We start from the raw sequence: 24,008 nt of genomic DNA, 5'->3' as shown, positions 1-24,008 counted from the left end.
CCAACACGAAAACCCTCGTAAAGCAACTTAGCCGCCGCCCTGTCCGGATACTCATTTAGATAAGGGGCCATCTTTTCCACCCTCACCGGTGACACCCCCTTGACCAGCCGCGGAGGACTGGTTCCCTGACCTCCTTTTCCGCATACATTTCGCCGCCCCGTGTGATGCACCATTACACTCCGAACACACGTGCTTGAACTTGCACGTGGCCCCGAACTTGCACTGGCCTTCATTAAATTGCCAGCAAAACCCTGCCTTTCCCCCGCCGCCTTGTCCAACCTGACTAGACTGGCCTCCTTGGCCGGCGCTCCCGGGGAAGGACTGCCTAACCGGAGCCGTAACCCGTAACCAGAGAGCAATATCCTTCTGGTCCCACCGAATCGCCGGCCGAACCGCTTTTCGCTGACGGAATTGCTCGTCGTATCGCAGCCACGCCTGGCCCCCATACGCCCTATGAGCCTCCCCAATAGCATCAAAATAACAAAACAACGCCGAACAATTTTTCGGCGCCTTTTCCCCTATCACACTGGCTAATATGGCGAACGCCTGCGACCAATTAACGAACGTCTGCGGGATAAGCCTATACCGCCGCCGTTCCTCCTCGTCCTTTTTACTCTCGTCCCGCTTGCTCTTATCCAAATTAAATTTAGCGAGCGGCAAGAGAGAAAAAATCTCTACATATTCGTCCTTCCAGATCCGCTCACGCACCTCCTGCTTTAAATGCGCCCCCAACGGACCTTCGAAACACACATACACCTCCCCACGAGCACGATCATCCATACGCACCCGATCGCCATCTTTTTGCGCCTCGGTCTGTACCGACACCGCGACCGCCTCTCTAACCGCCGTTACGGGCCGCGCTTGTAACAATCCCCCTTCCCTGGGACCCTCCCAAACTACCGCCGGGGACACTTCCGTGACTACCGGCGCCACCGCCCTATCTAGGCGCCCGACCAGCTCTCTCAAGCAACCCACTAAGTCTGCCAAACCCGCGCCATCGCGCCCGCCCGCGCCACTACCGGCCACCGATGCGACGCTAGCAGCCCCCCCGCCGATACCCGACATAAAAATCGCTGGATATGACAATGATGGAGTTATACACTCACCGGGCTGCACAGGCGCTGTGTTCCCGTCAGCCGGACCATCCTGACCTCGACGATACACGTCCAGTTCACCTTCCTCCAGCTCTTCTCTCGCCGACGACTGTCCATCCAAACGACATCTTCGGAACGGGGATGAGGACGCGCTGACCGATGGGCCGGCAACCTGCCGCCCGACCGCCGGGACCCAGACTTCCGACCGGACCTGTTGCCTCGACGTCGCTGCAGATCTAGACGTCCGTCTCGCTGATCCTGAAGAAGCCTGCCCCCTGGCCGGAACATCACCAGGCGGGGCGGCCGTACCTTGTCCTCCGAATCTTCCATCCGATGGGGGAGGGGTGACAGGGAGCCCGGCCTGCGACTCCCTGCTTACCGCCGGACCCCGTCGCGGCTTGGGATTCCTGCCAGGACGCAGGGCCTGGGAAGGGGCGGTCCTCCCAGCTGCCTGGCCTGCAGCGTCCGAGATCGGGCTCCCTCTGCGACGCCGTGTCCGCGGGACTGCCTCAGGACTGAGGCGCTCTGGAGGTCGGGACCGCCGGGAGGGACGGGTCGACCCGGCCTGAGTCGCCGTCACCCCCGGCAACGCTCTCAGCCTGCTCCGAGCAGGAGCGGTTGTTGCCGACTCCCCCCCCGCCGCCATAGTAATGCTAGTAAGGGGGCCGGGGGAGGGGAGCCTGTCCCCTGCAACAGACCCCGAACGCCGGGCCTGGCGTGGCGAAACGGCGTCCGGGATCCTAGTTAATGCAGCCACGGTCTCCTCAAGCCATCCGGGACCGTGGTGCACATCAGCGGCACGCAGCCGCTCTAATAATACGGCCTCCGACATTGTTATAAGCGCGGGCAACGGGGAGCTTGTCTCTCCCTGTGTTACTCCTCCCGCTGCTTCCGGCTCAATGCCGCAAACAGCGGGAAGCTCAGCAACGGCCCCCTGACTCCTCCTTGTCCCTCCTCCACCTCCTCCTAACTCTCCCTCCAACTCTCCCTTACCTATTAACCCTTTCCCTACCAGTGAGGTCATGGAGGCTTCCCCTTAAGCCCTGCAGGCTGCGTCCAGCCTCTTCTTTACATTGCTTCTAGGGAAATACCTCCTTACACACGGCATGCAATTTGTATGGAATCCCTAAGGGAAAAAACTTCATATTCCGCTGTAAACCATTGTATAGATATAGAGGCCCCATGCAGCCCTGTGACAGCTCTGTACGTATGCTCGAGGTCGTAAGGGGGTTTTACACTGGGCGATTATTGGGCAGACAAGTGTCCGTAGAACGCTCGTGGCCGATAATTGTCCTGTGTAAACAGGGCAGTGATCAGCAGATGAACGAGCAAACCCGCAATCATCTGCTGGTCGTATCGTTTAAAAAAAGTAAAATATCATCGTTGTCGGCAGCACATCTTGGTGTGTAAATAGGGAGACGCGTTGACGACATGATGATAATGTATGGGGACGAGCGATCGGAGTAACGGCCGCTAGTCCTCATCCATAGCTCCGTGTGACAGGAGCAAACGAGCGCTGATCCACGAGCTGTCATGTGAACGCTCGTTCCCGATCATTGCCCTGTGTAAGCAGAGCAACAATCAGACAATGAACAAGCAAACGTCTCCCAGAAAAAGCTACTGTTCCCACTCAATACCAAACTGGACTTTTGCATAAGGGCAGTTGCTGAGGAGCTGTTCCTATTCCATTTAGCTAAGCTTGAGCTATCCAGTTGGCACCACCGCAGATGGCAGACACAGATATAGATGTATATTTAGGTTGCAGATTACACGTGCCCTGGTTCTGTGATAACTAATTAAATACATCAATGCAAATTTGGCCAATGAAGTAATTAGCGCTCACAGGATGAGGAGCGTTAACAAAAACATATTAAGATAGTTTTTTTGAATAGACCCTGGAAGTCTATTTATACAAGCCAAGGGCAACAGCCATTTTTAAGATGTACGGCTCTGAGACTCAAAACCCTTTCCATACAGCCCCCCTCCTGTAAACCTCCCACTGGGATTAATTTAAACAATGTACAGAGGCAACGTGTCTGTGAGCATTACTCTCAGCGCTAGACTTCATGTGATATGTTGTTTTATTTGCACAGTAAGGAAGAATAAAGTCACATGTTATGCTGCATCTACTACACATGGCAAATATATTGATTTAACATTGAAAATCCCGTAACATTTTGAGCCAAAATATGCATTTAGTATTTTGGCGCTTCAGAATTACTTATCAATTTGCTATCTAAAAATGATAAAACAATCCTCAGGGGTTGCCTGCCCTCACACACTTATCTGAGTTTTCTGGGATCAGAAAAAATTGTCTACTTTTTTCCCAAAAACAGCGCCACTCTTGACCATTGGTGGTGTTGGGTACTGCTAGCTCAACCCCGTGCGCTTAAATGAGCTGGAATATTAGATACAGTTCATGGACAAGAGTGGCACTATTTCTGGAAGAAGAAATAAAACAGACCCATTTTTCTAATTCTTTAAACCCCTTTAAATTGGTGCGTAGTTGGAAGTCAGTTTACAGACTATAGCTTGTCATAAATACAGTCTGTATTCTGTAAATGGAGAGGTAGGCCAGCCACAGGTAGTTTAAAACTCAGTAACTCAGAGACTATTGCTGTAAGCACCATAGGAGTCAGGACAATAATAGCCTGTGTAGATTTCAACTACTGGGACACGGACAGTCAAAGATGCGCCAAATTTATTAAGAGGTGTGAGCCTCTTAACAAATTTGCGCATTTTATGTATGTGAAACCGGCTTTAGGCCTCCTTCACGCACAGAATTTTTCTGACAATTAAACTGTATAAAAAAACACGACTAAAAAGTTTTTAGTGGCGTTTTTTTTTTTCTGGCGTTTTGAAGTTCTATAGAGAAGCCTATGGGAAAAACACCTGAAAAAACTTCATGCCCAGAGCATCCAGTGTTTGGAAAAAATCGCCACTGACCACAAAATTGCCTGAAAAACACCCAAAAACAAAGCGCAGTTACATGTAGTGTATTTTACATTTGACTTTGATGTAACATCTGGCCGCACTAAAAAAAAAAAAGCCATAAAACCCCCCCACAAAAACGCAGCAAAACGATGTGTGTGATGTATGTGTGCCTAAGGCTGGGTTCACACGACCTATTTTCAGACGTAAACGAGGCGTTTTATGCCTCGTTTTACGTCTGAAAATAGGGCTACAATACGTCGGCAAACATCTGCCCATTCATTTGACATCTGCCCATTCATGTAGACAACCTGTCATTTACGCGTCGTCGTTTGACAGCTGTCAAACGACGACGCGTAAAAATACAGCCTCGTCAAAAGAAGTGCAGGACACTTCTTTCAGACGTAATTTGAGCCGTTCTTCATTGAACTCATTGAAGCACAGCTCAAAATTTACGGCTGTTAGAGCAGCCTCGCAAAATGCGAGGAGGAGGAATTACGGCTGAAACGAGGCAGCTGTTTTCTCCTGAAAACAGTCTGTCATTTCAGACGTAAAAGCCTCTCATCGTGTGCACATACCCTTATACTACATGCACATGTTAAACGCAGGTAATTCTACAGGTAAAATCCGCACTTAATAGTGCGTTTTCAATGCATTTTTAGGTGTGATTTTTACATTTTGATGAGTAAATAGGTGTGCAATTCTGAGGCGGAAACGCAAGATAAATTGACATGCTGCAGTCTTGAAAATACATACCGCAGGTCAATTTACGTGCAGAAAAATTCTGCAATGTGTTGATGAGATTACTTAGAATGTAATTTACTTTGCTGGTATTGTATTACACTGCGGATTTGGCAAAGGAATATGTACGCAGCTAATCTGCACGTAACACGCATCGTGTGCATGTGGCCTTAGGCCGGGTTCCCTCGGGTCGGAAGCGCTGCATAAAAATCACGCAGCGTATCCGACCTGGAACCCGCAGTACATTCTGTCTATATATGGATAGTGACGCCCGGCGCTTCTCCAAGAGCGGAATCCCCTGCCAGAGTGTCGGCAACGCTCTGGCCGGGGATTCCACTTCAGGAAGACCCCCTGACATCACTGTCCATATATGGATAGTGACGCTAGGGGCTTCTCCTGCAGGGGAATCCCCAGCCAGAGCGTCGGCAAAGCTCTGGTCGGGGATTCTGCTTCAGGAAGAGCCCCTGAAGTCTCACTGTCCATGTATGGACAGTGACGTCAAGGGCTTTCCCAAGACAGGAGTACCTGGCCAGAGAACTTGCGCTGTTCTGGCCCGGGACTCCATAGTTGAATGCTGGAGCAGGGAGCTTACGGTTCCCTGCTTCAGCATTGGATTCAACTGTATCTGCGTCCTGAGGAATCCGGGACTATCCCGCTGAATCCGGGACGGTTGGGAGGTATGAGTTATATAAAAGTGACAACATACACATCCTGTTTTCTAGATCATTTTCACATTCTCAGATAATAGCGGAATTTTTTCTCATACATTCATACATAGATTCAGAGTTTTGCATGGACCCAGGAAGTTTGAGACTATGCAAAGGAATGCGAATCAGAACAAAGCAAGACACAGAGCTGAACAATGGCTGGCCACAAAAGTTACTGCAGAGAAACTAATGAGGTCTCCATTCTGTTAGCACAAGTACTGAAACAATCATACATTGTCTATAGCAGAGGAGTCTGACTGCAGCTTACACACAAACAGTCCTGTGTGCCTCTTCTGCCCAACTGCTCTGTGCAAAATGGGACTAGCGCCAAGGTTCTCATCTAAATCTCACACTACGTCACATCCCGACTCACGCTACACATTAAGTCCTCATAAAGCTGAAAGCTTTTAGTCTTCTTGATGGACAAAATATCTCGAAACTATTGCAATTTCAATGCAGTCCAATGCGATTACCATGAAATTGCAAAAAGACCCCATGTGAATAGACCCCTACAGGTAATGCTTCTAGGTGAGAATATGGCGTCTCACTCAGGCCTCATATAGAGGCACACAGAGTAATATAGACCAATAGGTATCATGTGAGGCGCTATAAAGAGTCCGTGCTCGCTGCTTTGCGCATGAGCCATTATGATGCATTTACATAAGAAATTGCACAGCTGAAAACCGCGGAAATTTGGTTTTGTAGCAATTTTTTTTTAAATTGTGCAACCCAAAATGCCTCATTTAAATGCTCCTTCAGACATAGCGGTTGAGTTGTGGTTCAAACTGCATTTTAAAAACAAATTGAACAAATGCAGTTTTACCGAAGTTTGGTGCATTTTTGCAGCAATTTGCCTTTTTTACTGCAACTTATTGAAAAATGCATCAAAGCGTGGTAAAAATACATGCGGTTTTAACCGCACCGGACCCGCAATTTCTGAATGAAACCAAGGGCTAATGCACACGACCATAGTGGTTTTGCAGGCCGCAAAACCATGTATCTATTTGTCCGCAAAAAGACGTGTGCATTCGTGTGTCATCAGGATTGAACAAAATAAATAAATTAATTTCACCACTTTGAGAAGCTGCAAATCAGGACCGGTCGTGTGCCTGTGGCCGTAGCAATGAATGAGTCTGTGTGGTATCCGAAAAATTGTGGATAGCAGACGGACAATAAAACTACGGATGGCCTAAACTTTTCCCTGTGATCTTATATCCTGTCACACTGAGCGTTCAATCATGGTAACTAACTGCGATTACCACAAAATACGGTGGCTTTTTAAAATCCCGGCAAAACCGTAGCTTTTTGCTGCATTTGGAACAGCAATTCAACTGCACTGTTTTAACGTACCCAAAGGCCGGATTCACACGAGCGTGTGCGTTTTGCATATGCAAAAAAAGCTGCATTTTGCGTGCGCAAAAGCTGCATAACAGCTCCGTGTGTCAGCAGCGTATGATGCGCGGCTGCGAGATTTTCGCGGAGCCGCCATCATTATGACACTCCGTTTGGACGTTTGTAAACAGAAAAGCACGTGGTGCTTTTCTGTTTTCGTTCATAGTTTTTACTGCTGTTGCGCGAATCACGCACGTCACACGGAAGTGCTTCCGTGTGGTGCGCGTGATTTTCACACACCCATTGACTTCAATGGGTGCGTGATGCACAAAAAACGGCCAAAGATAGGACATGTCGTGAGTTTTACGCAGCGGCCATACGCTGCGTAAAAATCACTGACAGTCTGAACGGCCCCATAGACTAACATAGGTCCGTGCGAAGCGCGTGAAAATCACGCGCGTAGCATGGACGTATTACTCGATTGTCTGAATAAGCCCTAATACTAAAAATTCTACAAATTTCTACCAACGTGTACAAATAATTTATTGTAATCGGTATTATGCTGGGACTCCTATTGCAGCCAAACATTGCACAGGTGCGTTCATGCCAAAACACCGCGCCATATCGACTCTAATATGAGATGTGTACATGCGACATCATGCTTTTGCAATTTTGTGATTTGCCTATTGGTTCAATGGAAGTCGCATGGCATCACAATTCTATGTGATATTTTTATTTTTATTGCCACTCAAAATATGTAATTTTTTTTCTTGCCGGAAATGACATGTAAAATTTGTGTAGCGTACTTCCGCATGCGATTTCCTGCAATGCAGAATTGCAGAATTTTGTGATGTACAGTACATATTGCATGCGATTTTGCGCTAGAAGGTTAAATAAAATTACGTCGTGCTTGTATAACAGGCAGTCCTGGCCGCTCCAGACCGGGAATGTCAGAAAACAACGTGTGCTAATTTTGATCTGTATTCTGCTGCAGGGTCCACACAGCTGATCTGGTTCAATACACCAAAATTAGCATTGAGCTGCAGGAGACCTTTCAGATCTGCAGATTACTGTGGGCAGTGAGGAAAAAAACAGGCCACACGCTGCCCAGAACCATTACAGGGGCCGTGTCGTGTTTTCTGTGCTTCTGTAGGAGCTGAATCTCAGCGGGAGGACGGTGCAAACAAACAATCTCATCCAGCCACCAATCTTCACACATTGCAGGTGAGGCTGAGGCCCATGGTGACATTGCTAGCGCTGTACGTGTGCATTAAATACATCCGTTTATCCACACCTTTCACCTTTAGGGCTTATTCAGATGAACGAGTGTAAACTCGGAAATAAAAAACGGCAGTTTTTCACGTCTGAGTCGTGCTCGTGCAGGATCTGTTTTCCCGGATCCCTCATAGACTTGAGTCTATTGAGAGATCCATGAAAATGGGACTTGTCCTATTTTTTCTCGGGCCCTTCACGTGGTCTGTAAAAACAACAGTCGTGTGAACATCCCCTTTTAATGGCATTGGTCTGTTTGCTGTCTGTTTTTTTAACGGACAGCACACGGATGTATAATACGCTCGTCCGAATAAGCCCTTGCACAGGTATTCATCTATAGCAGGGGTGAGACGACTGGCTTTGAGCTGAAGGAACTGTTTAAAGGGCTAAAATATATATTAAACTGTTTAAAAGAAAATAAAAAATAAAAATATATATATTCTGATCCTGTACTAGGTTTACCTGTACCAAGGTAAGATCCCAGACATCAATAGCTGTAAATACAGATATGAAGAAAAGTATTTTTTAATGTTATACTGATGGGACATGGCATTTTGCATTTGCCATCTACAATTATACTCACCATTGACTACTATTGTCTATAAACCACTACTGTGGTAGTCACTTGAACAGGGACACACCACATTTGTAGGCTTGTTTTTTTGTTTTTTTTATAAATAAAGTTAGTTGAAGAAAGCAGATGAAGTGATTACTAATTTAATATCCACAATAATGTAGATTCAGTCGTCTAGAGCAGACAAGTGGTAACCCATGGCGACCAATCAGGTTGCTGCTTTCCTTTTCAGAATGTGAAACGCCTGAATTACGTCCGGAAATAGGGCGTGTTAACATACCCTGAGGCCGGATTCACACGAACGTGAGCGTTTCCCGCACACAAAAAACGCTGTGTTTGCGCACGTGGCAGCAGCGTGACAGCTCCGTGTGTCATGTTCATATGATGCGCGGCTGCGTGCTTTTCGCGCAGCCGCCATCATTATGACACTCTGTTTGGATGTTTGTAAACAGAAAAGCACGTGGTGCTTTTGGGCGGGTTCACACATGGCGGAATTGCACTTAAATTCCGCTGCGGACACTCCGCAGCGTTAATCCGCAGCGGAGCCGTTTCTACATTGACTTTCACTTTAATTTAGCAGTGTTCGTTTACACGATGCGTACAATTCCGCTGCGTAGCATAGGCTGCGGAGCGGAATTTGGTGTCCGCAGCATGCTCTGTCTGTTGCGGAGCAGTGGCGGACTCATGGCGGAATTTCTCCATTGACTTCAATGGAGATTCAAAGTTCCGCAATGAAGTCCGCAGCTGTCATGCACATGTCATGTGTGCTGCGGATGCGTCTTGCTTTTTTTACTTGACATTTCTTCATTCTGGCTGGACCTATGTATTTCTAGGTCTACAGCCAGACTGAGGAAGTCAATGGGGCTCCCGTAATGACGGGAGCGTTGCTAGGAGACATCTGTAAATAGTCACTGTCCAGGGTGCTGAAAGAGTTAAGCGATCGGCAGTAACTGTTTCTGCACCCGGGACAGTGACTACCGATCCCAATATACATGTATCTGTAAAAAAAAATGAAGTTCGTACTTACCGAGAACTCCCTGCGTCTGTCTCCAGTCCGGCCTCCCAGGATGACGTTTCAGTGTAAGTGACGGCTGCAGCCAATCACAGGCCAAGCACAGGCTGCAGCGGTCACATGGACTGCCGCGTCATCCAGGGAGGTCGGGCTGGATGCCGAAGGAGGGACGCGTCATAAAGACAACGGGCGGTAAGTATGAATTTCTTTTACTTTCACTAGGGAAAGTGCTGTCCCTTCTCTCTATCCTGCACTGATAGGGAGAAGGGAAGCACTTTTCCCGCAGTCCGCAGCAGCTAGTCCGCATCAATTTTCTGCACATTTTGTGCAGATCCGCAGCCGTAATCCGCAACCCGGATTAGGTGCGGCATTGATGCGGACAGTTGCGGAGGAATTCCGCCATGTGTGGTCATGCCCTTTCTGTTTACATTCATTCTTTTACTGCTGTTGCGCGAATAACGCTTGTCCCACGGAAGTGCTTCCGTGCGGCATGCGTGGTTTTCACGCACCCATTGACTTCAATGGGTGCGTGATGCGCGAAAAACGCAGAAATATAGAACATGTCGCGAGTTTTACGCAGCGGACTCACGCTGCGCAAAACTCACGGACAGTCTGCACTGCCCCATAGACTAGCATAGGTCCGTGCGACCCACGTGAAAACCACGCGGGCTGCACGGACGCAAATCACATTCGTGTGAATCCGCCCTTAGACACCGCCTACAGCAAAGTGTGGTCACTGCTTTTGTAAGAAAAAAAACCAGACATTATAATATATATATATATATATATATATATAATAATAATGATTTTATATCTTTTATTTCTAAATATAGATACATGGAAAAGTATTACTGAGGTTCACGAGTCAGGGAAACATCCACCCAAGGTTAGACGTGACTGACTTTTTCCTGTTCCACATCCATTCAGTTGCTTTGAACACGTTCCAAACTAATGCACTTGTGTCTGTCAATTTCCATCTGGGTAAAGATCTCCTCAAATATAAATCCGATACCGATTGCAAATTGCTGTCTGTGACCTAATATTACCTCTACATAATCAGCATCCTAGTCGCTGCGTTAACGGGACACAATAGGCTGCTCCACAATCACACGTGCGCCCTAGTCCATTAAACATCATTTCTGCTAGCTGGATCTTCCCACAGTAATGGGAATGAAATTTCCAATGTTGAGTGTAATAAGGGTTGTGTAAGAAGCAATTGTGCCCCTATGACTAGACCCGTCTTGTAACAGAAAAGCCTATAAGCATTATTATAGTTCATTGCTTGTAACAGTTTCAATCCGACACAGCGTGATGTCATCGTATATGGTGACCTGACATGAGTTATGGTTAGATGGTGGATACAGGCATAGCTTTCGCAATAGACCTAGTAGTTTCAAGCTACAGCTCTAATAGGAGTGGTGGAATAATGAGAGGGATGCTGGGTGAGATTAAAGGGACACTCCACTTTAACTCTATGGTGATTGACGCAGTGTTCGATCACAACAGATCGCATTGAAACATTATAGCATGAAACAACATGTACAGATGTGATTTTGCGTGACCTCCATAAGATATTAACTGTGATAATGCACAATATTGCAATATAATCAACCACGATCGAGCCCGGGCCTAAATACGATAATTTGGAATGACTTTGAACAAATCTAAAACCATAAGGGTATGTTCACACGCTGAGTCAAAAATGTCTCAAAATAAGGAGCTGTTTTCAAGGGAAAACAGCTCCCGATTTTCAGAAGTTTTTTGAGCAACTCGCATTTTTCGCTGCGTTTTCACTGTGTTTTTTACGGCCGTTTTTGGAGCTGTTTTCAATAGAGTCTATGAGAAAACTCCTCCAAAAACGTCCCAAGAAGTGTCCTGCACTTCTTTTGACGAGCCGTCATTTTACGCGCCGTATTTTGACAGCGACGCGTAAAATGACAGCTCGTCTGCACAGAGCATCGTAAGACCCATTGCAAGCAATGGGCAGATATTTGCCGACGTATTGGAGCCGTCTTTTCAGGCGTAATTCGAGGCGTAAAACGCCTCCATTATGTCTGAAATGAGGTCGTAGGCACATACCCTTAGGGTATGTGCACGCGTAGTGATTTCAGGCGTATTTCGGGACGTTTCCGCCTTGAAAAATGCCTGAAAATACTGAAGCAGTTCTGTTCCGACAGGGCGTTTTTTTACGCCTCGTTTTCAAAAAAGACGCGAAAAAGAAGTGCATGTCACTTCTTGGGACGTTTTTGGAGCCATTTTTCATTGACTCTATAGAAAAACAGCTCCAAAAACAGCCGTAAAAAACGCCGCGAAAATCGGCTTAAATAGTGGCTTAAAAAACGGCTGAAAAAAATAAAAATAATAATTGCTTGTCATCAGAAATATTTTTTTTTGCATGTATGGCTTCAAACCTTGCATCCTCCTGGTATAGCTCTATAATTTGATCTGGTGGAAGGACAACTTTTATAAAATATTGAGGAATCTCGCCAAAAGTACATAGCGGACTCTGCTAGCCTCGTGTCATTTTATTTTTTAATTGTAACCAGGATCCTACTGATCCTAATGGGATATGTGTTGTGTACTAGACCCGAGCAGTGTCCTCCGGGTGCAGGGAGAGTATTTGTATGTGGCATCGAGGATTCTCCATGGCAGCAGTAAGCAGGATAGCATCTGGGAGTGGTGTAGGGGGTTGGGCACACATACATAACGCTGACATCTCATTGAGACTTGAATAAGGAAAAGGAAACACATTCTGCAAAGGTCACCTTAAATAAACCATAGTATAAACCCTTTATCCGCCTGGGCTCCAGACCGTCAGGTTCCTGTACTCCAGATGAAACAAAGCAGTGATTAGTAATACTTGCAAAATCTATTATTATGTATTATTTATTAGTATTAAAAATAATAATATCATATTTAGGAATAAATTACCTCAAAGACAAACATCGCAAGGGGACCCATAACTGGGGACGGCCATTATCAACTCAACATGGCATAAGATAGAATAAGCCATAGGATTGTTTGATCTAGCAGCTACATAGTAAAAAATTGCAGGGACTCCATTAGCCGCTGTACAGCCTCCTATACTCGACCGTGTGTATAATGTCGTAAGTCAGTGCGACTTTTGTCGTGCGACAAAAAAATGTAATGATTTGTCTGCGACTATTTTAGGATAGGATTTGGTTGCGAGTCACACGTGATTTAGGCTTGACGACATCCAAAAGACACCCAAAAAAGGAAAATTGCTGACGTGTCGCAAATGAGACGCACACCACTTACATCTAAGGCTGGATTCACACGAGCATGTTACGTCCGTAAAGGACGGAACGTATTTCGGCCGCATGTCCCGGACCGAACACACTGCGGGGAGCCGGGCTCCTAGTATCATAGTTATGTACGACTAGGAGTCCCTGCCTCGCTGCGGGACAACTGTCCCGTACTGTAATCATGTCTTCATGTAATCATGCTTGTGTAAATCCAGCCTAATTCTATGCAAGCAAAGTCGCAATGTGAGTAGACTCGCTAACATACAGTCCGGCCCCCCGTTGCGCTGCTTATAAGGTTTTAATAGATTTTTATAGGGATGGCGGGGGACCGGACGTCTAGTGGCACAGTCTTCCTTCATGACTACACGACTCTTCGTCATGTGACCGGCCCCGCTGTACTCTAGGTAATTACTGTACTACTGCTTGTACATAGAGCACAGCGGGCCGGTCACATGACAAAGAGTCGTGTCGTCATCAAGAAAGACTGTGCAACTAGACTTCCGGTCCCCCGCATGTGCTATAAAAATCTATTAAAATCTCAAAATCAGCGAGATGGGGGACCGGAATGTATTTTGGCGAGTGTACTCACAGACTGCAGGGAGTACACTGTTAATACTTTTCGGTCCCCACATAACCACCATAACTTATGTAGCAAAGGGGCCTTCAGGCTCCATCTTGCACAAGGGTTGCTACCTCTGCACCTTATATAGCTACGCCCCTGGTTGGTTTGGATCAAGAATACAGTAGAAGACCTTTATATCTGTTGTATGCTAATAATAATAATGCATATGTATGTATAGATGTTAATGGAGACTCCAGGAAGGTCTATGACACTGTAGTGTTAAACACATGTTTACTTTATCATGAAGAAAGAAAAAAAAGATGGGAAGATTAAACCATGTCACTACCCAGAATCCATCTGCAGCTCACCACTGTCAGGAACGGGAATTTATGAGCTTGCCCTTTAACAGAGCCTGACAATAGCTATTCAGTGTATACTGAAATACAACCTTCCCATACAAGCGGCATGATCCACATCAGAAGTCTGCTAGTCACTGAGGAGACGACTATTACATTTCAGCACAGGCTGAATTTGTGAAGACTATGTAGCCATGTGATTGTCCTTTAAGAAGTCTATGGTAAAAGACAAGATCAGGACTAGAACTTTATTTTCTTGTAGCAGAGCTTTTCTTCCATGGCGTCCTTATATTATCCTTATTTCCCTGTGTTCAGGACTGCTGTTACTTTCTAGAGATAAATGACAATGACTTGTATTGATTATTCTCCCTTTGCTGGAAACGCCAATGTATCATTTTCTACAGAGTTCTAAAAGTTAGCGGTGTCTGGGTGGAGAACCGCTTTTAACTGTAGTGAATAATGGACGCCTTAATTTTTAATTAAGTATAGTCTGATTAGTAGCTTAGCCATAACATTGCAGATTTGTGATTTCCAGAGGCTCCCGAGAAACCGCTACGAGTCATATTCTCAATGTAGCAACCAAGCTGTGACAATGAAAGCAATGTGGAGTGCAAATTCTAGGACATTGTAGCAGCTCTTGGAGGGTACTGATTCTCCCTGCGGAGATCCAGCTGGTTCTTGTGGGACTTTCATAGTCCTTAATGTGGTTCTGCGGATATCGTCTGTGTTTATCACTTTTAAAATGAGCGCCAATCGACAACGTGGAGCAATGATCGTTTAGTATGGGGACGAACAATTGTTACTACGATCGCTCGTCCCCAAGCGTTTGCTTCATGTCGGCAGCACGTCTCTCTGTTTACACAGGTAAATGTTCTGCCGACAACGATAATATTTTGTGCTGCATTTAAGATTCGATCAGCCGATGAATGAGCATGTCCACGTTCATTGGCGGATCGTTGCCCTGTTTACACAGGGCAATGATCGTGAACGAATGTTCATATGAACTCTAGTTTGCCCGATCATTGGCCCATGTAAGAGGGCCTTAACTCTGTCTCATTGTGGTACAGAATTCGCCGGAATACGGTGGATGACCAATATCATTTTGTGTCTGCTGGAACAGAATGAAAGTAATACCTACAACACATATATACTGTGAAGCGTACTTTGGATTTTCCATAGGCACATAACATATATGTAGGGTACTAACATTTTGAGATAAACTTGACCTACAAATTTTGACCTGTGGACAACGTTGCAGACCATGGTTCATAACTAACAAGTCAACAATCCACATCTACAATGAAGCCTAAATATCACCACCCTAATTGAGATGTATAGGGAACCAGGTAGCTTCTAAATATTAATGTCATGCTAAGATTAAGAGAACATTTGCTTCCCTAAAGCAAAACTAAACTGTAATTTGAAGGAAAACTGCTCAAAGGAAACCCCAATGGTAAACGCTCTACAAGTGGGGGCTTTTCAAAGCGATTCGTTGGCAAGGAAATGGTTACACAAAAGTCTGTTTCCCGTAAGGCTTCCAGCTGGATGTCCTATGGCCACTTCCGTGGGTCATACAGCTCCTGTTGCACCTTCCTTCCTAGCTGCAGCGTTGTGCTGTAAGTTTATAGAACAAGGTTATACCAATAAAAGAAAATATGCAGCTAAAGAGGAATGTAAGAACAGAGCTTCAGATAGCGTCCTGGTTGAGACTTGTCAGAAGACACCTGCATGATCATGTCTTCAATGTACCCCGAGGACATGAAAATCTGCATGAAACTGTTGAGTATAGTAATAGTGTAGCACTGTAAGAGTTCTCTTCTCCTTCGGGCAATGGTCACTGTGTTTTTTAAAAAAGACCAAGGATTTACTATAAGGTTATGTATGGTATGTGGAAGAAGTAAAATCGCTTATAAAATAGCTGATGATGAGTTTCGCTATGTAGACCTAGTGTAGGGCAAGAGGAGGCAACACCTAACACAAAGGATATGGCCTGCCAGAGGGCCAAGGATAGAGGTTGTATAAACTCGTGTCATTCCCCAAAGAACATGTCATCAGGATACTGATCAGCATGGGAGAGGTAGTTATAAAAGAATTGCATAAAAAAAACTGCCCAGAATTACCCTTTAGAAAGGTCGTTCAATGATTACAAACCCTTTGCCTGGTTAGTGCCCCGATATTCAGCCGATCATTGAGGGCGTAGCTGCTCGAACCCTCTGAAACCAGATGTTATTTGTTAGGGAAGCTGCGGGCGTGCCCACATTTCCTATAGTATTACACAGCACCTATTGAAGTCAATGGGTGACCAAGTAATAGTCCCAACCCTAATACCATAGGAAAGCATTCTACTGTATAATCCTTGTCCAGCGCTATATTCTGGCCCAGATGTGTTTACTTTTTTGTCAATGATGTTTGAGCAGCCTAAAATCAGTATGAAATCTTTACTATCTTATTGCTCATGTATTTTTGGGAACCTCTGACCATGTTCAAAGGAACCCCAGGATGGGAAATACTGATGTAATATATGATCGTGCAGAGTCTTCCAGAGCTAAAGCCACTCTTTGCATTGGCTCTGGCTAGTAATGGAGCCTAACAGGGAATATGGACAGAAATTGACAAGCGCTAATCCCTTTAATCTCGTACTGTAGCTGAACAAGTACTTCAATTGTAGTATTTAATCAGTAATAACCAAGAAAGATTTGTAGAAAGTCCTCAGTCTGTTTGCAAATTTTTCCGAAGCGATCAGTCACATATTAGTATTTGTAAATCGTTCTTTTACATGTATGGGTGCCTTTTAGGGTATGTTCACATGCGGCAGAAATTTCTGGGACTGTGCCATTCCCCTAAATGGAACTTGCAGAAATTCATGCACATCCTGTATACAGAGCAGCTGTATAGTTTTCTACGACCTGAATCCATCAATCCCGCGGACCTGACGGATTCAGTGACAGCGGGTCCTGCGTGTCTCTGACGTGCAGGATCCACCTGTTATTGATCACATCTAAGTCAGAGACACGCAGGACCTGCTTTCACTAAAACCGTCAGGTCGGCGGGACTGATGGATTCAGGTCATAGCGAATGATACAGCCACTCTCCATAGAGAATACAAAGCAGCTGTATCTCAAAAGGTAAAAAAAATATTTTTAATAAAAACTATTTGTAAAGTTGCACCGATCACACTGATTGATCTTTTTATTAGAAAAAAAAAATGCCATTCAAAGGTCTACATAGCCTTTAAGATTCATAGTGGTCACAAGCCTCTGGTACCAGTCCCGTGGCGCCCCTTTGGCCCTGGTTATAGAACGGGTATATATCTACATAGTACATTTTCACACTCATTTTCTTCCTATATATTTGCTGTAGTAAGTATTCTGTAGCCGGAATCTGAGCCATTGTTTGGACAGTTTCTGATTTGAGAATTACTGGTTGAAACTGACAGCACCACTCTGGGAATTTTACCAAATTCAATATTGATATATTTGTATCACATTATTTTTACACAAAACTGGAAAAAATGCCAGAAAGAAGAACCCAACACAGACAAATGTCTCAAATAAATGTTCCACATGTTTGCCTTCTATTGTTACATTATTCCCAGAGGAAACCGACAATAGATTTGTGTATATGAATATAGTTCATGCAGATGTTTGTTATATTCTAGGGGAACTTTTGCCAAAGCAAGTTTCCCACTTATCAAGTAATAGTAATTCTCACTAAACATATTTGCAGAAATGATGTGCAAATTAGTTGCATTACAACAAAACCAGATGTAAAGGACATTTCCTCTTGTTAAAACTCCTAGGAATTAAAAATTTAATTATTATTTGAGACTTTAACTATTTACTTCTACCTGCGAGTAGAACTGTTAGCATATATTTTCCGATGTCTCAACTGTTTAATAAAGACATATTGAAACAGAAAAAATCCCTATAAATTTAAAGGGATGAACTCCGTAAAGACATTGATGGCATATTGCTAAAATAAGTCAATACAATCTGATCCGTGGGGTCCTGACCCAATGTGACCCTCTCTGATCATTAGAAAAAAAGTGGCAATGATGGTACGAAAGTGCAGCGCCCCTTTAGCACTGCTCGACTTTTTTGGAGGCTGCATGGTTGGCCCGTTATTGTCAGTAGCCAACTGGAACCAAAGAGACCACTTCATTCTAGTGATGACGCGAGGAGTTCACATCAGTCATAGCGATGTGCCATTAATGTCTTTTTAGTGAAATAATCCCTTTTAAATTTTGGGGTTTTCCTCCTCTAAATATATCTGTTTTTAGGAATGCTGAGTGACATCAAAATTGCTCCAATAGAGGTTATGGCCCAGACTTCCAAGAACAAAAAAATCTACTTGCTGTATAGGAGTACACTGCATAACATTGCATATGTGCCAATCAGGGGTTTAAGCTGGGTTAAACCACTTGATGGATCTGTGATGTGATCATAATGGTTGTCACCCAGCTTTTACAGTCACTCAGCTAAACAATGTTTCATATTTGAATGAGGATATGTTATAAAAAAAAGTACTTACATAGATTATTTACATTTTTTAGGGAAAAAGATGATTTTAACATTTATTTGTAGTTGTTTTGAGACATGAACAACCATAGAAAATGCCCAAAAACTATCAAAATTTGCCTAAAACTTGACCTCACTGGTCTAATTTTTTCGTGCATCTATATGTGAGAGTCACATATGTAAATACTGGGCACAGACAAGTGATCATTACAGGGACTGTCTCATGAAGACAACCCCTTTTTGGATGGAAGACGGTGTGGCGATCAGCTGATCGCCGTGGGTCTAACTCCTTTAAAGAGACGATCAGCTATTCGCAAACGCTACAACGAAAATTCATCACTTAATGAAAGGCTGATCATGTAATGCATGCACAGGCCAGGTCCGCCAGAGTGGATCGTTATTCTGGCTGATAGTGGGAGTCCCACGCAGGGGACTCCTCCCCTCAATGATGTCCATGTGCCTCTTTAAAGTGTAGCTGTGGTGACCCTATGCTACTTCTACTATTAGAATTGCTCCTTTCTTGAGTAGAAGTGATCCAATGAAGCGGCAGGAAAAAACTGTATTCCCTGCTGCCTGTCAGCAGACGCACACACGCCTATATTCTGCTGACGGACTCGTGAAAGTAATTCCAGTCATAGAAGTATATGGGGGGAATTGCTTAATATATGAGCATACATCTACCATATAGATGTATCCACCATGGGACATCCATAGATCAGCCTCTATGGAAGAGTCATAATTTAACAACCAATGCCCCCTGCCCCCGGATTACAGTGGACTGATATAAGCTGTCATCTGATTGGTCGTGTAATATGATTCAAACTAATTCCAGCAAAATTATTGAAAGACGGAAGTTTCTATGACAAACTTTTCCCATAGCAGTGGAAATTCCAGACTTTCATTATTTTAAAGTAAGAATATATGTTCTGTGACGTCATCAAATGAATGTTTGCAGTATGTGAGTAATTGGCCACCAATATAAGCTATTGGCTATATAATGTTGAGAAATACATTACTTGGCGGGCTATAAATGACAATTCTTCTATCCACCCACAGATCCTGTTGGCTTTACAGCTTGCTATCTGTTGGTAAATGATTAATGCTCGGCTTCGTCTATACAGTAATCAGCAGTGGGGCCCACTTGCTGCAAGAGGTTAAGCTATGCCGACTATTCTATAATACCAAGATCCGGGCCAATTATTCACAGAGATTTGAGCTGGTGCCAAAAGGAAATTGACTCACTTTTAGCCTCAGTCCAGCTTTGCAATGTAGATTTTGTAGTATTGTAATATTTTTATTTTAGTCCCGAAATGTGATTAGTATTAACCACAGCAATTTTTTTTTTTTTTGTGGTAAAAATGTAAAATGCTGAGAATATTTTAGCTTTTGGAGTTGCCCTCGAAATTAAAGGAGCTGTCTGTATTAGACCATCTATTTTCAAATTGGAGTATTCCAAGTTTAAAGAGGGGGTGTCATGTTTGGGACCCCACTCTATTGGACAGAATGAAGAACTACAAAAAATGGCTCTTACTTTCGAAGACCCAACTGAAGGTCCTCCCATGATGAGCTTATTAACGCGGGACTATGGAGGTCACTTGGCCAATAACGATTGGGAGGAAAATGACGCCAAGGTGCATCGAATGCTGCGTTAATACTGTCCGCCAGATAACAGCTTTGACCTGTCATACATTGCAGAACGGTTCCTCTATCGCTGTTGTTTTATTCTATGGGCAACAGAAAATTCCATATTTATTCTATAATTAATGATTTTGGTTGTGAGCATAATACAAATGTCCCCAAAAGTTGCAGACGTTATCTGCAACTTCAGACTGCAAAAATATTTAGTTCCTAAATACCTCAGGAAGATCTGAATAATACAGTGATGTTGTCTGATAGTCCATGCAGACATAACAGTGTATATTATAAGAGTAGTCCCGCATGTCGCATGCACTGTCTATACAAGTCCTCATTTCTAGTAATCTCATAGTAGTTTTTGTTTTTTTCAAGTTCCTGGACCCCAATACAAAATACATTTTAGGCCCCCTCCAACTATCACATACAATGACTTCCCATTCTAGGGGGTCCATAAATGCAAGGTTCTCCCTGATTCAATATTCCCTGATATTTTAATGTGGTCGTGATATTAGTTGGGAACTGGACATACAGGAATAGATATTTCCCAGAATAAGATATAGTTTGTGTAGTGGAATATATCATCTGCTTACATTGTCCTACATGTATTTTTCTAGGCCTCGAATAAATTTCTGTTTACCACTAAAAACCAGGAAAAAGTTTAAAGCTAGAACAATAACTGCACTGACCTATAGGGCAGATTCCCGTCAGTCTGAACGAACCGTTTTAGTGCCATAGACGTGATATCTGAATTCTATTCCTACTTACTTTTCCTTCTTTGTTCGGCGCGCACACAACGGAATCATCTAGCGGTTTGTGTGCCGAGTAGAAACCCCCTACTTACGCGACTGTATGCCATACGTTTGCATAAGTGACCCATAGGATCCCATGTTAAATAAACATATACCGCGTTGCCTACATTTCTTTGCAGGATGCCTCTGTATTGAACAGTGTGGTCAATAACGCTTATTAATATAGCTGAAAAAAATTATGCCGTTGCATACCACCCAAACATATGCCAAAGGGACAGTTGTTTCATATATGTCGTGTTAATGGGAGCCTATGGATTCAATCTGTGTATGCGCTGGGAGTATTCCCGGCATATACGCCAAAGAAATAGAAAAGATTTAAGCATGGTTTTAATGTATATTTACTGATTTTCTGTAAGTCTACGGCCAGCTTTATAATTGTGTTCTGTTATGGGGCAGAGCCGTTTTTGTTGGCCCATTGAGGCATCATGGCCTTGGTGCAAACGCAAACTATGCACCCCCTATATCTACTGTATGCCACTGCCACAGCTGCCTTGACCGGACAGCTTCGCATGGGAACATTTTTCACATAGTATTAAAATATGGCCACTGTAAAACTAGGCCTGGCTTGTCTTTTCATATCCCAGGAATTTGTTTTCTGGAGCAGCTGAGCCAAATTGCTCCCTATAAAGTACTATTATTCTATTACGCTAACATTCCTAAAATTCCTAGGACTTCCTTAAAAATATGTTGTGCTTTTTTGTTTCAAGGTGCTGGTGTCTAGTTTAACCCTAGTCAGTAGTTGCACAGTTTCCCAGGAATTCGACTCCAACAACAAATCCTGGAGAGTCATGCAGATTTTAGTACGGCACGTCAAAAGGCCAAAAAGGGTCTGGTTAAGAGAATCACATTCTCAGCTGTGACTACAGTAATAGGCTGTCCAATAAGAAGTTTCTAATAATGAGTGGGTTACATATAGTAACTATAGCTTTTAATTGTGGGTAGCAAGAGGTAACCAACTTCAATATATGTGATGGTGGCCATAGACATGGAGCAATTTAACGGTCCAATTTTTTGGACCAATGAATATTCGTTCTATCAGTCCAAAAATTTACCAGACCTATTAGTCTCCGGCTGCTAGTCTTTATTGCTATGAAGTCATAGTATTAATACGATTTTTTTTCCATTTGGGTCAATGCAAAAATGCATTTGTTACGTTTTTTGGTTATAGTCAGGACAATTTTCCATAGGAATGGCATTACGAGATGGGTATTCTGACACCGGCTGAATATATGATCAATGGGAGAGCTCTACGTGTCTGGCTACAAACATCTCAACAGAGAGACTCTTCTACAAATCTGAAGCACAGGCCTGGATAAGTCCATACAGGTAGCTCCATTATATTTCCTCACGTACTTCTAGAGTATTATGATACATAGTATCACTGTCTTAATGTTCTTTTAATCCAGTAAGAGTCTCGATTCTATTCACATATTACTGGCTTCCTTCCTGACTGCGGTGTGTTAGTCACTAACGTCCAAGTATTTCTTGGCTGTTCCTTATGTATGGTCGCCGGCAGTCTTTGCTGAATCTTCCAAAATCTTTTCTGGCACACTCACTGTTCTTTATTGTAGGCCTTTATGCAGCTCTCGAGACTGATGTCTCCGTCTCGTAGTCTCTACTTGCTGTCTCTTTTGCAAGCCTTCTACTTCATGGCTCTCTCTCACCGTAATGACAGTCTTTTCCTATCTTCTAGCAGTTGGGCATGCATTGGACACCTTGAATTCGACATTTGGTGGATTGGTGAGAGAACAAGCAGGTCTTCTGACTATTTTTGTGGCTGTGGTGGGACATGGTTAACATTGAGAAGACCTCTGTACATGTATGGTCTCGTATCAATGTCTGTACAGACATTATAGAGTGCATGCCCATATCTAGGAAATACAACCGTTCTTGAAACACGTAGGGATGGTTTCCTTCCAGATGACTTATAATTTAATGAGAATTATATTCGTAACTATTTCAGCCTTTATAGTCGTATTATTATATCCTATATCTGAGCTCGGACATAACATTATTCTTACATTTTTTAGAGACTGTCTTTTAGCTCCCAAGTGCTTTAAGACAATATCTCATTTCCTCTGAATGTCTTATTGGAACACGTATCCGTCTGCTCACTTTTACATAGCACACCACTGCGTTGCAACAAAGCAAGATGGACATAAATGGTTAATGCCGGTACTTACCAAATAGTTCATTGTTTCTGTTGTAGGGGGATCCACTTGTAATCCAGCTGTTTAGTACCGATCTGCTATAATCCTGTCCCAAGGTGGTGATGAATACCAAATCTGGACCCCACAGACTTGTTCTGCTCCTTCTTACTTTATACCAAGCATTTCCCAACAGAGTGACTGTCACCAATCTTCTTTATGAATGGTGTACGTAATGTAGCAAGACTGAATCTGACAGTATGTCCCTCTACTTCTTTTCTGCTGATGTCTCGTTGTCTATGGCAATCGGTCAGTGAACTCGGTCATCATTAATGGTCATCTTCTCCCTGGCTATCTGGTCAGTAGATAGAATCCCAGGATCTTGGTGCTACTCTCAGCCACCCAGTGTGATGTGCAGTCCTAGCTGCTGGTCTCCCAGTATCCAGAGCTGTTCACACAATATTACTGGCTGCCTTCCAGGCACTTCCTCTGTATTCCTGTCCGTCTTGAGATCCCTGGATGTCTCTTGATCTTCCAGGCTGTCTCTTTATATGATTAGAAGGCGCTTGCAGCTCTTTGTGTCTCATGCAGTCTCAATGTATTCCTGGCTGTCTCTCCAGCAGCCTCTCTCCCCGGTCTCTTACACAGACTGAGCAGAGAGAGAGAGGAGGAGATTTGGGGGGGGGGGAGGTAACATTATCCCATCAATGCCTCAGCTCAGACCCCTCTTTCTCGGAGCTATTCTCATTGGCTGGCTCTGCTTTCTTATGCTAATGAGCACAGGGGGAGGGGAGAGCTCTCTCTCTCCCCCTGGTAAAGGAGGTGTGAGACTGCCACAGTCTGGAGCTCCAAGGCATGGGATCTATGACAGGATTATGACAGAATGGAAGATTGAATGGAAGAAATATTGTAGGATTTTTGTTTTGGCCCTGCAGCTAAAAAAATAGTCTTTTCTTATCCAGATGATTTTTGGGAAGGCTCTTGTAATCCTCTGGTGGCGGCTCAGCTTTGGCTACAAAGTTCTTTACAATAGAGTGAAGAAAAGCTGCGGAG

At 44.1% G+C, this 24,008-nt stretch overlaps 1 protein-coding gene across 1 annotated transcript in view; it reads right to left on the bottom strand.

The window, feature by feature from the left end:
* Positions 1–23,595, bottom strand: part of BCAR1 (BCAR1 scaffold protein, Cas family member) — a 147,330-nt gene extending 123,735 nt beyond the window's left edge. Inside the window, exon 1 of the mRNA XM_075837553.1 lies at positions 22,992–23,595. Coding sequence (XP_075693668.1) covers positions 22,992–23,003 — 12 coding nt within the window. The 5' untranslated portion in view covers positions 23,004–23,595. The remainder of the gene's footprint in view (positions 1–22,991) is intronic.
* Positions 23,596–24,008: the final 413 nt, after the last annotated feature.

The sequence above is a fragment of the Rhinoderma darwinii genome, chromosome 9, assembly GCF_050947455.1.
Source record: "Rhinoderma darwinii isolate aRhiDar2 chromosome 9, aRhiDar2.hap1, whole genome shotgun sequence".
In the NCBI taxonomy this organism is placed as follows: domain Eukaryota; kingdom Metazoa; phylum Chordata; class Amphibia; order Anura; family Rhinodermatidae; genus Rhinoderma; species Rhinoderma darwinii.
This window is presented reverse-complemented; position numbering and strand designations above follow the sequence as displayed.